Source organism: Gracilinanus agilis, chromosome 4, assembly GCF_016433145.1.
Source record: "Gracilinanus agilis isolate LMUSP501 chromosome 4, AgileGrace, whole genome shotgun sequence".
Lineage (NCBI taxonomy): Eukaryota > Metazoa > Chordata > Mammalia > Didelphimorphia > Didelphidae > Gracilinanus > Gracilinanus agilis.
Genome location: NC_058133.1, coordinates 338,361,922 through 338,379,571, shown reverse-complemented (window position 1 = coordinate 338,379,571; position 17,650 = coordinate 338,361,922). Strand labels below are relative to the sequence as shown.

The 17,650-nt window shown below is 33.3% G+C and overlaps 1 protein-coding gene across 6 annotated transcripts in view; it reads left to right on the top strand.

Moving 5' to 3' along the window:
- Positions 1-17,650, top strand: part of EPHA7 (EPH receptor A7) — a 216,539-nt gene that overhangs the window by 7,698 nt on the left and 191,191 nt on the right. For all 6 annotated transcript variants that reach the window (XM_044674199.1, XM_044674198.1, XM_044674197.1 and 3 more), the window contains exon 3: positions 7,284-7,953. In XM_044674199.1, coding sequence (XP_044530134.1) covers positions 7,284-7,953 — 670 coding nt within the window. The remainder of the gene's footprint in view (positions 1-7,283; positions 7,954-17,650) is intronic.

Sequence of the window (17,650 nt, the reverse complement as noted above, 5' to 3'; positions counted from 1 at the left end):
GAGAGAGAGAGAGAGAGAGAGAGAGAGAGAGAGAGAGAGAGAGAGAGAGAGAGAGAGAGAGAGAGGAGAGAGAGAGAGAAGGAAGGAGAGAAGAGGAAAATTCTGGGTCTGACGCTTGGAGGCGAAATGCAGCTGTTTTCTCAGAAAACTCAACTCCGCCAGTGCAATTCACTCAATGGAGACACTTCCCTAAAGCTTTCCTCTTCTTGGTTGACCCCCTCATCCCTCAGTCCCAGCTCGGGCTACGAGTTCCCCTCCCCTCCCCCTCCTTGATAGGAGGAGAGCGTCCTTTCATCCGGAAGCCCCTTGCCCACACCACTGACTAGACCTCTGTTACCCAAGCCAGAGCTAAAGGCGTCTACATCTCTCCCCAACAGCCCTTTCCTCCTTTTCTCGGATCCTTACAGTCCCAGGAACTCAAAAGATGCCCCGGGACAAATGCAGCTTTCCCTCCAGCCTGCCTTCCGCGCCTGCTCTTTTCTGTCTAGGGCTGACGTTGTTTGCTCCCCAACTCAACCCAGACTCAGGGTCTTCGGAGTGTGCTGCTGCTTCACCTCATGTCTAGCACACCTCCTCCCCTCCCCCTTCCCCAGGCCTAGAGCAGTGTGTGTCCCTGGGCTCGAAGTTCCCGGGCGACTCTCCACTTCCGAGCCTCCAGGGCTGTAGGTTCTGTGAGTTGCTTGGAGTGAGGCCGGCACTCAATGTTCTGAGTGGGCCGAGAATCAGGCATTAAGAACTGAGCTGGGGAGTGGAGCAGCAGGGGTAGATGGATTGATCATTTTAGAACTGCTTCTGATTAAGCTACCTAGCTGATTTCTATCTTTAACCTTAAACTTTTTTTTTTTTAATTTAGTGCCCCCCTCCCAGTTTTTGAATTGCAACAGTGCTATAGTGTATCCAAAAAAAAAAAAAAAAAAAACCGCCTCAAAAACGTAATTGGAAGTGCTACCTAGCAGTCTTCCAAGAAAAGTAAATGAGTTATGTGATTTTTGAACTTAAATTGTTGTGCCTTAGTTACCCCCCCCCAAGTTTATCTCAAAGGCAAAATATCTATAACTCTTTCATTGTTTTACTGCCTTCAATCTGAATTTAAATGGGTAAAAATAAAATTCCCTAAAAAAGAACCCGAGTAAAAAAAAAAAAGTGCCAATCTCCAGCTTACAACCAGTAAAATGGCTACATATGTTTTAAATAAACTTTCAATTCTGTTTAGAAGCACTAGATACATAAAAGATGCATCTGTACAAGGTGCTTGCTTTCAAGATCTCCTTGAAAATAAGAGATTTACTATATCAAAGATTACTGAATTAAAGTAGATAACAGTATTTTAGAAGAGCTTACTAATAAAGATTACTTATAGGGGAGTATAGCCTTGCTTGAAAGGGTTAAACATACAGTCTATTAATTATCTCTATGTTTTCTCAACATGTTTCCATTACTTTCCAAAATTGACAAAGTTTTTATTGCATCATCTAATAATATTTTGATGCTAATCTCAGAATGGAAAATCTAGTATTACTGAATATTAAAATTTGAGTAAAATGCCTTTATAAAAACCCTATTTTATTAAAGTAGATGGTCAACTTTGTTTTCTTTTTCTCACTTTTTTTAACTTCAAAAGATCATTCATTACTACTTGAAAAAAAAGTTGATTTTGTTTTAAAAGGTAGTTTGGTACTTTGAAGAATACTTATTTTTTAGAAAGTGAAAATAACATTTAAATCCTCGTTTTATAATAATAAGAAATACGGAAAGTAGTTCTACTAAAAGAAAATAGAAAATCAGTAAATGCCAAACTTAAAGTCTAGGTGTACATATTTCTTATGTATCCTGCTCTATTACTATGCCTATCTGTTTATTTAATCTGCATTTATCATCTCTACAGTTATTCTTTTACAAATGTTTGAATTAAAATTTTGATTAACATAAATTATGTTCTAATACTTTTGATAATATAAATTATACTAAAATTACCAATCAATTGTCAAAAGTAGTACAAAATTATAATTAGATGATTTTATGATTAGATAATGTCCTATTAAAAAGGGAAGCAAAATTAATATTTTAGATTTCAAATAAAACACTGTGAACCATTCTTTAGAAAAACTTATAAATCATGCAATATATGATGATTTAAAAAACATTGAAGATAAATTTGATTTTTTTTTTTTACTTAATGTTTTTTTTTCAATTTAGGCCAGTTCTGAAAAGTCTCCATGAAATAATTGTGCTAGAACACAATAACAAATTAATTCAAATGAATTGAATAATATATTGCAATTATCTTCTGACATATAAGTACATCATATGCTTTCACAAAATGTTAAGGCCTCCAGATTGCATAAACCTATTGTTAACTAAATAATTTAAAATCCCATAAAATGAAGGCAACGAAAACCAGTTCATACTACTACTTTTCTGATTTTGTTATTTGAATTTTTGATAAGAGAAGACCCCTCCAACCTAACATGTTTCACTGAAGAATGCAATATGATTTTTTCCCCAAAGAAAGTTGAATATAGTTGTACCAACTTTGTACAGTGATCATTTGGATATATATGTTGGTTTTATATGCATGTGTATATAAAATAAAATAATGATTCCTATGAAGTTTTCTTGTTCCTTAAACCACATAATTTTTTAAAACCTAGTTAAAAATAATGTATATATCATTCAGAAGGGGTATTTTCTTTTTCAGTACTTCTGCTGGACTCTAAAGCACAACAGACAGAGTTAGAGTGGATTTCCTTTCCTCCCAATGGGGTAAGTTTCCTCCTTATAAATATATGTATATATATACATATGTGTACATATATATACACACATATATGTGTTTTGTGTACACATGGATATATTTTAAAACTTTTTCAAAATCTAAAGAATGAATTCACTTGTTCATCTGGGGAAGTTATTGTACCCCAAACTTTCCTCAAGAATTGTGACCAATGTGGAGTTTTCATTTGATGAGGTTTTGGGGGAGGTATAGAAGAGAAAAGAGGGTGTGGGGGAGTCAAGGCATAGTTAGAGCTAGCTCCAGGGAGGGAAAAGAAAAGTCCCCCATAACCATGGGCTGTTGAGTTTCTATTGCAAGGAGAATCATACCTCAGGTTACAGACTACAAATGCCAACTAATTACAGGGAACATTCCCTTCACAAACTCACTTAAACCCCTTTAGTTGCTTTATTCTTCTGCAGTATAATCACCAGGTAGGCTCTGTGTAGTTCTTTAAAACAGTATGGGATCTACTTTCTTCTTTTTAGAAACATTTCCAACATCACTCAAAATTACTTATAAAGGAAACTTTAGAAAATCTGAACATGCTGAATATTTGGCACATGGTTTTTGATAGAGCATATCATTTGTAATTTTCCAAATTCTTATAGTGTCACATCTAGTATTATTAGTTATAAATGCTTTTTTTCTCCTCATTTGTCACCTGGAGTAAACATCTGAATATTATATATTAATTGCCTTCTCCATTAAATATGTCCAGTTAAGGTTAAGAAAAGATACTTAAATGTAAAATAGTTCTACAAAGATGCAGACCATATTATGTTTCACATATCCAAAAAGATATATTACCTATTTAAAGTTATTTAAATAGCTATGTCTTGCCTTCTTACTTTAATTGTAAGAGAGGGCACATTCTTCATCCCTTGAGGAAGAAGGTTCTGAGAGAAGAGAATATACCCCATTGTTTCTAAGTTAATCTTTGGCACAGTAAGAAATCTGGAGCCAGAAGAGCGTGAAGTATGAGTGAGGATATAAAAAGTGTAACAAATCCAGCAAAAGAGAAGAATGAAAGTCTAAAAGGGTCTTTTAGTTTAAAAGTAACATCATAAAATCAATACTGCATGAACTGGAAGTCGATTTAAAACGTCAGAACACGCATAATGAGACTTCCTTTCAAATATTAACAGGTTTGCTTAAATTAAATTGTTTGAGGGATTAGTTAGAAGACTGTGGCTGTCTACCTTCACAGTATGAATTTTTTGCATTGATGTCAAAGCGTTTTAAAGATAAAAGAACAAAAGCATAGTAAGATTCTGGTCAATGTGAACTCTAGGTTGTAAATCCAGTGCTTCCTTAAAAGTGAAGTATCCTCCATAGTAAAATAACATATATTGTAAGAAGACATTTAAATTAAAAATGGAATACCTTTCTTTCCAATGACAGATGCAACCCATTTTTCTACCATCCATCAATTAAAACAAATCAAGATAGAGGAAGATTTTTATCTCTGAATAGAAGAAAACTGATATATGATTGCAGTGTATCATCCATGTAATCCACACAATGATAAATTATGACTGTCAGTGTTATCGTGGGCTCTAATGGCCATCTTATCAACCGAAAGTATCTAACTTAACATTTAACTCTATGTTTTGCTTTTGGAATGCTTTTGATAATATTAGCAAAAAGGAATTAAACATATTCACTTTTAGTGAAGTAAAGTAGTTCAATTAACCAGAGATAAGATTTCCATTTTTCAGTGACCATAGTGCTCCTCAAAATCTTAATAGAATGATTTTGTGAACAGAATCTATAAAATCAACAGAAGCACATAATAAAACTAAAACAATTCTCTCCAGGGTCTGAAAAAGTGAGTTTTAAGAACATGAAGTACATTCAAGAGAGTATGTAATGCTATACAACTTTATTTCCAAGACCCACATTTATTTGCAGACCTAGATGAAACTATATTCAGCTTGTTTAGAAATTAAACTCCTAATGAATGAATAATTTTCCCATTAAAATGAGCATTAACTAGTTTCATTGATGTGAAAATCAGCCTTATTGAAAGAGAGAGGGGGGAAAAAGATTCAACTTAAAGTCAAGCTAGAAAGTGAACCATAAAATTGACAAGATGAAACATAGACCTTTTAGAGTATTAGTCCATCCTGTATTCCATTACTCTCAGGAAACAATGGTTGTGGGAATCCTTTTCTTTTAAAGACAGTTTTTTTATTTACATTTTAAGTAGCTTTCACTCTCTTTTTTTCAATTTCATTTAGTTAATAGACTAAAATCTGCACCTGCAAGTGTGTCTGACTTTGGGTACCTTTGGCTGTGTGCCTTCCAAACAGATGATAAACAACTATTCGAATCAAGGCAGGAATAGGCACACTTTCAGCTAATTGCAAGTTTAGATTACATTGAAAAGTAAGGCTGGATATAAGAAATGTGAACCTTGCTGCAGCTGAGGAAATTTTAAAACTATTTAGGCATGTATAATAAAATCATAGCAAATATATTTCAGTTTTATAAAGAGGACTTGAACTTGAAAATATAGTCAATTTGGAAGCTCAGTTAACTTCAAATAGTATATATCTCTCTTAGTAGTATTGTTATTAAAGTTGCATGAAGTGTGATTCTTTAATATTTTCAGCAGCAATGTCTCCTAATATTTACAATACTACCAAAAGGTTTGATAATGCTAATTCCCAACATTTAATTTTCTTAAATTGGTTAAATAATGTATAGATGGTCTAGGTTGCTGTTATGTTGGGATATGAAATTACACATGCTATCTGCAAACAATCTTGATAATCATCTTTAATAAGTTTACCAAGGAAGGAAAGTTTCAGCAGTAACATGGCCATTTTATTGGTTAATGACAATGATTTCAAAAACAATGGCGTGAGGGCAACTGTGTAGCATAGTGGATAGAATGTCTGTTAGGCTCCAGTACATCTTAAATCACTTCACTTCAATTTGCCTAGCCCTTGTCCCTCTTCTGTCTTAGAACTGATACTAAGACAGAATGTAAGGGTTTTTAAAAATGAAATGAAACTTCTTTTTAACATTGGTTTTAGAGGACAGAGTGGTGCCATGGAAAGAATAATGGAAACAAGAGTCAGAGGACTTGAGTTTGAATCCTGGCTTAGCCACTATACTCTCTCATTAGTGGGGGTATTAAAATTATTTGAAATGAAGTTCTTTAATATTTTCTGCATTCATTCTTTGTAATATTTACAACATTACCAAAAGTCTGATAATAATAATGTTAGTAACTCATGTGACATTTGGCAAGTCACTCACTTCTTTGGGCTTTTATTTCCACATCTATAAAACGAGGGAGCCTCAAATTATCTTCCAAATTTAACTTCATGATGCATTGACAGAACTGTAATATTTCTCTCAAATTAGCTATATTTATTGGCTTCTTAGGATCTAAAGTTGTCATATTTGGCATAGTGTAAACATGTAATAAATGTGCAGTACATATAGCATTCAATAATCAGTAACCCAAAAAACTTGCAAAATTTTATTAGAGTTGAAGTGTTTCTGTGCACTAACACAAAATACACATAGGCATTTATATATTGAATATATAATATATGTTGTAAAAGGGAATTCTTGGTGCTCTTTGAGTTAAATTCAAAGTTAAACTAAAAGAGCACCAAGAATTCCCTTTTACAATATGCATATATAACATATATAAATTGATTTATTTTCTTAAATGTGTAAGAAAATGTCTAATTTTTTCATTTTTCTCATTCTCAAAGTATTTTTGGGCATGATTCAGTATTTTTGGTATGCCACATATTTTTATTATCTTTTAAGGACAATTCATTTATAAATAATGAATCACCAAATATTTACTTCTAAGTCAACTACATTTATGGTCACAAGGGCTTTATGTGCAATTTTATGCAGTGTGGTGATGAATTAATATTACTTTATGTTTTTCAGTCTACTAAATACTTCATTTCAAAAAGCATAAAATATTATGATCTAAATATGCCAAATGAGACACAAAACATATATTCATGCCAAGATTTTTTTCCCCATTTTTGAGAGGTACTTTAGGGAATACATGGACACATTATGTATTAAAAGAACCATCAAAAACTTTTTAAGCAACATGAATTTAATGTTATATTAGTATGTATGCCAGGATATTTTATAGATCTGAATCCTCTTTTATGAGAGTTTAGAGATTAAAAGAGGAAACAGAGGCATGGATAGATTGTTTTTGTTGTTTTCCCTTTCTTTTTTTTTTTTACATTTACATTACCAAAAAAGAAGTATCACTATAAAAATTCAAGGTATTTATATTTCATAGAAATTATAAATTATTCTGTCATAGTATTATAAGAGAAACATGAATTGCAGTGAGTTGTTTTGTTTTTTTTTTGGAGGGGGCATTAGAGAGAGCTGCCATATCCTTCCCAAATATCCATATGTATAATCCTGCTTTAAATATATGAAAAAAGCTCTACATAAAAATCTGCTATTTCCCCCTAGTTCATCTGATTTCTCTTTGTTAATTTTACAGTGGGAAGAAATTAGTGGATTGGATGAAAACTATACACCTATACGAACGTACCAGGTATGCCAGGTCATGGAACCTAACCAAAACAACTGGCTCCGGACTAACTGGATTGCAAAAGGCAATGCCCAAAGAATTTTTGTAGAACTGAAATTCACCTTGAGGGATTGTAACAGTCTTCCTGGAGTGCTGGGAACATGCAAAGAAACCTTTAATTTGTACTATTATGAAACAGACTACGACACTGGCAGAAATATAAGGGAAAACCTCTATGTAAAAATAGACACTATTGCTGCTGATGAAAGTTTTACCCAGGGTGACCTTGGGGAGAGAAAAATGAAACTTAACACAGAGGTGAGAGAGATTGGACCTTTGTCCAGAAAGGGATTCTATCTGGCCTTTCAGGATGTTGGGGCTTGCATTGCTTTGGTTTCTGTCAAGGTGTACTACAAGAAATGCTGGTCCATTATTGAGAACTTAGCTATCTTTCCAGATACAGTGACTGGTTCAGAGTTTTCCTCTCTAGTGGAGGTCCGAGGGACATGTGTCAGCAGTGCAGAAGAGGAGGCAGAAAACTCTCCTAGGATGCACTGCAGTGCAGAAGGAGAATGGTTAGTGCCTATTGGAAAGTGTATCTGCAAAGCCGGTTACCAGCAAAAAGGGGATACTTGTGAACGTGAGTAGACAGATCCTTTTTCTTTCTCCTTTGCAGTGTTTAACTCTTTGCATCAAATGCAGTTGTTAAGTTAATCCTAAGGAGGTGAACATTTGGCACCTCTTTATTTTAAGGAGTCTGATGCTGTAGACCTTCCTCTTAAGCCAAATTACTACTGAACCAAGCAAGTACTGTACACAAAGGGCATGCAATAAATATTCCTGACATTGAGTATCCAAGAGGAATTTGCCTGCTGTTTGACATAAAAGTTGAATGATTTAAAGTTTGAAATAAAAGAATGCAGAACAATTTTCAAAGAGTAGGAGCAAAACTTTAGCTGGGAAGAAATGTTTTTGTACTTTTCACTAAGATATGAGAAGGGTGTGGGATTCTAGAGTATCAAATGCAACATTGACTGACATAGATGGCATCTCTTGGATTTTGCTATCTTAAAGTCTTGACTTCCATCATCATAGTTCACATAACATATGCTAGGTATAGTTATTTAAAGATTTTATTGAATGGCTTAACCTTTATTCTCATTTTGACTACATAATAAGATTAAGAATTTTCCTGTAATCCATCATCTGAATGTATAACAAAAGGCCCAAAGATATGTGGTGATAACAAACTTGAGCAATTTCATCATTATATTTGAAATAATTCAAATTTTCATTCTTACTTGTAAAAAATCCTCATCGTTTCATTTACACCTTCTTCAAGAGAGTTGCTGCATAATAGAATAGGGCATTAAGTCAACATTTTCTACATAAAACATTTTCAATTGAATTGTTAAAATGGAGACTTTTTCAAGTTTATATAGTGTCCACTGAAATAGCATGAACACATTATTTAATAATTTTATTTAAAATGATAAATTATAAAATAGAATATATTTTTAGATAATAAGCAGCAAAGTATTGTGATACTTGAAAAATATTTAGGGTCAGTGCCTCAATTGTCTTTAGATTCATTGTGGCCTCTCCACCACTCACATTTACTATTTAGTTGTTATCATTAACAATACCCAAAACAAAGAATGTTAGGAAATATTCTTCATTCAATTTTGATGTTTCCTTACATTCCTATGTCATTCTAATGTTCTTCCAGGTATGTGTTCTGGGCCTTCCCCAGGCTATTTTTATCTGGCCATATGAGATACTGCCAAAACAAATCACACACACACACACACACACACACACACACACACACACACGCGCGCGCGCACATGAATATGCATATGTATATACTTAATGTTTATATATATATATGTATATGCAATGAACAGCATAGAAAAAACTAGCAAACATGTTGAACATTGCAGAAGGATTACATCTTGAACTAACATAACATTGATTTTATATGTGACCCATTATTTCCAGCTCTCCAGGTTTTTATTTATTATATAATTCAGATGGAAATAAGCTTGGGAGTGAAAGATCCCATTTATGTCCTTGCCTGTTTAGAAGTTACCTTAAAGATCCTGGGAAGGGTCAAATTTATTTTCTTATTTTTCTCTCCTCTTTTCTCTGGCAAGCCTTTAGATTTAGCATAAATCTTTGGCAAATCTCATATATATATATATATATGAAGAAACTTAAAAACTGATCAGGATTTATTTGGTGGGCACAATGCTTTCCTACATGATAAAAGAGGCAAAACTCTTAGTAATATTATCGGTGAAAGGAGCCCAAATTTTCTCTAGTCATCTAAACTGGTAGTTTCAACCCAGTACCTTGCAATTGAAAGAAGACATGAGTAGCTATCACTTTTTTTTTTTTTTTTTTACAGAAGAGGAAAGTTTTAGAATGAATTTGAAAGTGTGCAGGACAGTCCTTAACTTAAGGCAAAGTTTTGTTTCCTACATGGGGGTGGGGTGGGAACAAAGACCAGGAGATAAAATAAATGCATTAAGAAACACAAAATGAATCTATTTCCAAAATTAGTCATATTCCTTGGTTTAAGGAAATATATTTAGGGTACTGCAAGGTGAAGGTTAGCTTTTCCCAAAATTTTTTGTTAATGATTTATTAAGGTATAGAAATAAAGTGAAGAAAGATTTCTTGAATTGCAAGAAATAACTTAGGGAGAAGGAATAGTTCAATAACATTTCATCTGACTGAATATTTCATCTCATTAAATGCAGCAGTATGAAAATTGCACACATTTAATCATCTTCAAGTCCAGAATATTGAAAGTCCATTAGCCTATTTTAAACACTGACAACAAAGAATAGACTCGGGAGTTTTGAGAACAACAAATAAAGTTATTACTTCATTATCATCTAAATTCTGCTTCAGAATAAATGAATTAGGTATTAATAGTTATGTTTATTAAATAAAACAAAGCAAAAACCAAAATAAAACAAAACCAAAACATACCATGATTCAAAGGAGATGAGATACTTGATTAAAGAGCAACTTAAAAAATAGCATTGAATAATGACAATTAGAATAAGTTGCTTTGTAAGTAGCCTTCTTAATTTCTACCTTTGGTGCTGTTGACAGAGAAATTAAATGATAACTTGTACTTGAATATGGTCCCAGGTTCATTTGCAAAAAAACACTTTCTTCTTTGGCCTGATTCCAGAGTCATTGCTGAGAAAATACTCTACTCTGGAAAGCTTCCAGAGGCTTCTTTATAGTATTGCTCCTGTTTTCTTTCAATGATCCTGTTAAGAGTTTGAAAACAAACTCCAGCCTGATATTGAGGGAAACTGATGTGTTTGAGAGAGGATGGGAATGAGCCCCAAGCCAAATAAAGGCTTGTTAGTAGTTTAAAGTCAGATTGAGGGAGACTCTCAGCTTTTGACTGCTGCCCTTGCAGCCTTTGATACTTGTTGGACTTCTCCATTCTTGATGATGTTTTGAAGAATGATAATTATAAAATCACTGATAGGCAATGCAAATATTATCTTCCTTTTGGGGAGGGGTAACCAATTAGGAGGGAAAAATTCCTCTTTCCTATTCTTTGAGATTGAGGCATTATACTTCTTCTTTAAAGAACACCCTGATAGATCACAGAGGTATCTAAGTACATTGGCATGGATAAAGTCAAATCAACTCTTTGTTACACTGACAGATTCTTTATTAGAATTGCCATTTCTCAGTTTCTTTAATCCACTCACTTTTTGGACCCAATTCCTTACCATTTTTTTTGTAATGGTTATAATTCCTTCCATTTAGGAAGAGACAGTGATTTAAGAAAAGCATCTGATTTAGAATCAGAAAAGTTTTTAACACAAAATTTGTAACTTACCATTTGTATTATCTTAGGCAAATCATTTAACTTTTCTAGGCTTCAATTTTCTTATCTTTAAAATGGAAGGTTTTGACTAGAAAACTTCTAAGGTCTATTCTAAGCTTTATGTACTTTGTTCCTACTTGGACGCTTGTGTCAAAGTTTATAATTTAATTTAACCAAGCATTATAGGATCATCCATCACATCTTAAGTGCTAATAAAACCCCATCAACCCTCATTTTCCCCACAAGAAAATTAAGGCCCAATCAAATGACCTACCTAGAGTAATATATGTTATGTGACATAGTTGGAACTTGAACTCATGTCCTCTGTTAATAATCCAGCTTGCTTTCTACAGTACCATATAGCCCAATGTGATTAGTAATGTTATATCTCAATGTAACTCATTCTCTGGAATAAGTATTCTGTCCTAGTAGGCAGATTATTTCTCCATCTATATAACTGATAATGGAAAGACTAATTAAAAATGTAGGCTCGCATTCTTTTGATTCTACTTTACAATTGAAATTCTATTCATTAAAATATTATAACTCCATAAAGGTACAGCTCTTTCTGGATTCAGAGTCATATATCTATCCACTATACTATTCTCTCTTTCCTTCCCTTTTTCCTCTTTTTTCATTCCTTCTGTCTCTGTCTCTGTCTCTGTCTCTGTCTCTGTCTCTGTCTCTGTCTCTGTCTCTGTCTCTCTCTCTCTCTCTCTCTCTCTCTCTCTCTCTCTCCATGGAATCCTTTCCGTGGAAGGGATTAAAATATAAATATATTACTTTAGAACTTTGTATCCTTTCAAAATATAACAAAATACAATTTACCAAACATATGGCACACAGGGGAAGCAAGGTAAAAACCTATCATCAGAAATGAATGACCAGAAAAATAAGTGGGTGACTGTCCTGTAGTGAGATTTATTGTTCAGTCATTTCAGTAATGCCTGACACTGTTACCTCATTTGGAGTTTTCTTGGCAAAGATACTAGAGTGGTTTGCCATTTCTTTCTTCAGTTCATTTCACAGATGACAAAACCAAGATAGACAGTGATTAGTGACTTGACCAGGGTCATACAGGTAATGTCTTAGGCCAGATTTGAGATCAGGGCTTCCTAAATCCTGGCTTGGCATTCTGTCCACCATATCACCTAGTTGCCCTATAGTGAGATAATTGAAGGAAAGTCTAGCATATCATTAATATTCATTCAATGTCAGGAGATCTTGATCTAGTTCAAAGCATGTTGGTTGGGACAAAGGATGAATTTTAGAAAAAGACATGGGCAAGAGTTGCAAAGGTAGAAAATCCACATCTGTGAAGAAGCAATCTCATTAATGGAAATTCTGGATATAAAGCACTTTTATGGCCAGAGACACAAAGTAAAAAAAAAAACAAACAAGCAAGCAAAATAAATGTTAAGATGAGACATTCCCTACCCAGGCTAGTAGAAAATTTAACACTTTTTATTTATGTTTCACTTTTATACTTCCTGAAACCCCTTCCTCACAACTGCTTTGTGAGGTGAGTAGCACTTAATAAAATTATTTTCATCTTTGCAAATAGGAAGAGGTAAATTTTATATATAACCTTTCATGTTTTTAGGCCTCTTTATGTACCTATCATATTTGCTCTGTTGGACAAGCCTAAGATGTAAGTATTATAAACATCTTTAGCCTCATTTTACAAATAAGGAGACTGAGACATAAAATATTTAAGCGATTTAACCATGGTCACACAACAAGAAAGTGTCCAAAGGAGAGATTGGAAGGAAGTTTCTTTTTTCCCTGACTTCAGTTTCAATTCTTTTTTATTTTACATTACACAGAATCAATAAGTAATGGAGCCTGAAAAAGTTTAACTGACTTAACTCAAGCTAAAATATTTCAGAAGTAAAAGACATATTCTGATTTCCTTACTCCAACCCTACAACTATACTATACTTCATTGTTGATAATGAAAATAAATTCAAATGAATAAAAATATTGTAGAGAGTAACTTCTGCATTTTTTGTTTACAGGTTCATAGGTCCTAGAACAGTATATTTAAAGAGAATTGTGTGGGGCAGCTGAGTAGCTCAGTAGATTGAGAGTCAGGCCTAGAGATGGGAGGTCCTAGGTTCAAATCCGGCCTCAGATACTTCCCAGCTGTGTGACCCTGGGCAAGTCACTTGACCCCCATTGCCAACCCTTATCACTCTTTCATCTAGGAGCCAATACACAGAAGTTAAGAGTTTAAAAAAATTTTAAAAATAAAGAGAATTGTGGTCAAAATGTATTTTTCATATATCCTAATTTCACTTTTCCAACATATTTAAATTTTCTCTCGTGACTTCTCATGTAAAGGAGTCTAAAATAATTTTTAAAAATATTCCTCATAATAAGACTCTCTCCTCACTACTGCAGTTAGAATATCAACAAAGTGAAGAATATATAGAATATTTTGGAATACTGCATTACCTTTCTTTACATAGATATATTTGTATACTTTTAGAAGCCTTTTTTTTGTCCTAAGCAATGTGTTTCTAATTTATAATTTCTGAGGTGCTTAGGATCTGATATTTATTTAATGTATGATGTGACATTTTGCCATATGATGCAGTGTCTCACACATAAAATCAGAAGCAAATTTATTCAATTTAACATTTCAAGCCAATTTAGATATTGTTCCAGTGACTATTCTGCACAACATTTTTTTCTTACACACTTAAACTTCATTTTTCCTTCATTTGATTGTCCATAACATTCAAGAATCATCATTACACATTTCATATATGAACAAATGACTTTGATATAATCTCCATAATGCACAAAAGTCTTGTACTTCTGAATAATATTCTTTTTTTTGCATCCTGAATCCTACATATAATGCATATGTGTCTGGACATTCTTTTTCAATTTAAGAAATTCCATTCCACCTCCCCCCGCCCATTAGACTGGGTTATACAAACTAATTATTCTCTTTATAGCCGATGGAAGTAAGTCAGATACTTTTGGAAGACATATTAACTCTTTCAGGTCACTAGGGTATTAGTTAATAAATTGATCTGGCAGAGTATGCTTATGGAACCATGAGAATCTATTTCATATAAATTAGTTTTTATTACATGATCTAATATCAAAAAAGTTGGCATGGAATGTGCTTGAATTGAAAAAAAATTGTTCTTTACTGACTTTTATTTTGTTTCAGAAGGATATTCAAAATATTTTTGATCTACTAGAAAATAGATAACATAATATAAACATATATGAAATCATAAGGAAAATAATATGGGTACTTGTAAATTATCAGTACTCATTTGATTTACTGCTGCATATATACAATTTCTTAAATATTATTTAAAATGCAAAGGCACACATCTTCAATTTTTATATAAATGTCCCTTCATGAAAAAAAACACCTTTACTATATTAAGTTTTTTGCTACATGGTCTAGTTAAGAGGATAGTACTTCTGCATACTGCAACCACTTTTGCACATAACATATTTCCTGTTATCTTTTGTCAAGTACAGCATATGAATTGGATTGGCACACATAAGAAAACTGTAAACAAGAAACACCAAAAGTGATAAAGGACAGTGCACTGCCTTTTAAAAGCAAATCCAAACTTGAGAATGACATAACTGCCTTCAAATTTGTAGCATAATAGAATGGGAAATGAAATGTGTTCTTCAATTTTCTTGAGCATGAGCCTTTTAAAATTTATGATCAATTTTGTAAATAACAGGAGGAAAATAGCACCTTTTCCTCCTTCCTATCAATGTGAAATCTGGCCACATTTTGAATTTTCTTAAAGTTATTTTTCTTACTTTGGGCTTTTATCTACATTATCAAGTCAATATTAGAGCTTAGACTGGTGCTGCTAGATTTCTCTAGAGCCTCTATCTACATTATAGTGATGCCCAATAAATAAGACTCAGTGGTCCTGGATACAAGAACCATAAGACCTATATCTCAACCATTTATGGTGGAGAGTAGTTTATAGGCTAATGGATCATTCTCAAGATGTATATTATGTTAAAGAAGGAGGATGATCAAGAATCTGGTTTTCATTTAGAAAGATTGTGACCTCTTGGAAGAAAGAAGAGTATAGTATCACACTAATTTATTGAAACTAAAACCTCAAATCTGAAAAGAGTGACCTAGTGCCAACTTTTTCTGACTAAACCAACAAATATTTATTGGGTCTTTACTTTTATTTTAACACTATATTAAATACTAGTGAGGAAACAAGGGAATATAATAAAAGGTCCTTTTGCTTTAGAAATTTATATTATAATTAAGGACATAAGACATACATATATACACACATACAAATGTATATGATGGAATAGAAGCTAAATATTTTTAATAGAAGATAAGGATTGCTTTGTAGGATAATATAAATGTAAAACATCCTTTCATTTGTTCAAATATTCATCATATAACTGCTATGCATCATGGCTCTGTTCTAAGTGCTACGAGGTATACAAAGAAGTATAAGATACTGTTAGCTCTGTCCTCTGGAAGTTTATAGTCTAGCAAGAGACCCAAGATATATATATATATATACTAGACTTATATAATAAATGCCAAGAGATAGCATGGAGTAATGGATTCCCATCCAGCTTAGAAGCCAAGAAGACCTGTGTTCAAGACCTGACTCTGACACTTAGTACCTATGTAATGCAGGCAAGGACCTTGACTTCTCACTGCTTTAGGCAACTCTTAAGTTTCTATATTGCAACAAAAGTGCTGACTTGCATTGATAGATGGAGTTTCCTTACCTGGAACTCCCTTTACTAATGCAATCACAGATTCAGTCTCAGTTTCTATCACTGCCATAAAGTATGACAAACAGAATATTCTAAGAGTTCACAGAAGGAAGAAATCATGTCTGGTGCAGTGGGAAAAATCTGTCTTTGGATGCGGAATATTTACCTACAGTCAAATCCTGCCACTATCACTTATAATTAACCTTTATTATGTTTATTCTACCTAGTCTTCAGTTTCCTAATATGTAAAATTAGTCAGGCTAGTAGTCTCTATGATCTCTCCCAGAGGGATACATGGAAGAATGATTAGTAGGAAAATATGAGGTATCCAAGGAAGTCTAAAACAGGATGATCCAAAACAAGGATACTGGAAAGGGATAAGGATGCTGCATGTCAAAGAAATAGTATTAAACAATGGGTTCTATATCCATTTAGAGGAGAGAAAGATCAGTCATTTAGGGGTGAAGTAGTCCAGAAAAGTATCACAGAGAATTTAGAATTTCATTGATTCCTTCCTGCAAGATCTGCACAGATGCTTAGAGAATAATTAAATAATTATTAGCAAAGGGAAGATTATAAACAGTGGCTCCATGATTGTATAGCATATGGTATTTCCAAGGGAGAGTTATCTGACAAGCTAAAGCACAGAGACTTTGCCTAGGGAAATAGTGGGAAATCAAATTGGAGAGAAAAAAATTGAGCCCAGATTCTGAAGGGATTTTAATGCCAATCAAAATATCTTCTACATAATCAATCCAGAAAATCATATAATCAGAAGTGATGTTTCAAGAAAGTGAACTTCACTATTTTTGCAGGATGGATTGGAAGGGAGAGAAGGTTAAAAGGAAATTATGTCAAGTAAGACTAAGGAGATAAGTATCTGGATGAGCACAATGAAAGTAGGAAAGGAAAAGACAGTAGAAGTGATATTCCACTTACCTCCATATGTCATTGAAAAGTTGGGAGCTTTCAATTTATTAAAAATTAAACTGCTTATAAAATTTCCCTATCTCTCCCTGTCCCTTCCTCTTTCTTTCCCTATTCTCTTCCCTCTTTTTCCCACTTCCCTCAAAAAATTAGAGCAAGAATATTTGCTTGCTGAAAAAATTCTTAACAGGAGAATTTACTTGGATACTCTTTTTGTGCCTTTAATATAAGATTCAGTCAAAACTTTACACTCAAAATTTTAGGAATACACACGTTTAAGTAGGATATCCATTAGTAAAATATTCTATCTCTTTCTATTCCTTTCTGTGACTTTCATTTAAATGCCTACTTTGAACCTGTACTATATTTCTGAAACAATCTTATTGTTTTTGTCTGAAAAACATTTTTATTTATTTTATTCTCTTCTTAGGCTCCATGGGTTGGAATGATGAAAACTCATCATTAGTCATCATCAAAAATTCAATAAATTCCAGCGACTCCCTATTATTTCTGGGGCTATAAAGAGGTGGTGGAATATGTGTCCCTGGCATTTAAAAGTCTTTATAACATGTCTCCAGTCTGCCTTTTTAGGTTTATTATATTTTGTCCTACTTCATGCCTTCTGTGAGATGGTCAAACTGTCCTTATTGTTTCTTAAACATAATTCTGTTCCATCTTCCAACTCTGTGCCTTTATGTAAGCTGGCCCCAGTGGCTGGAATGCATTTCCTCCTCACCTCTGCCTCTTGGAATCTTTGGGGTACTTCAAAGCTCAGATCAAATGCCAGTTCCTA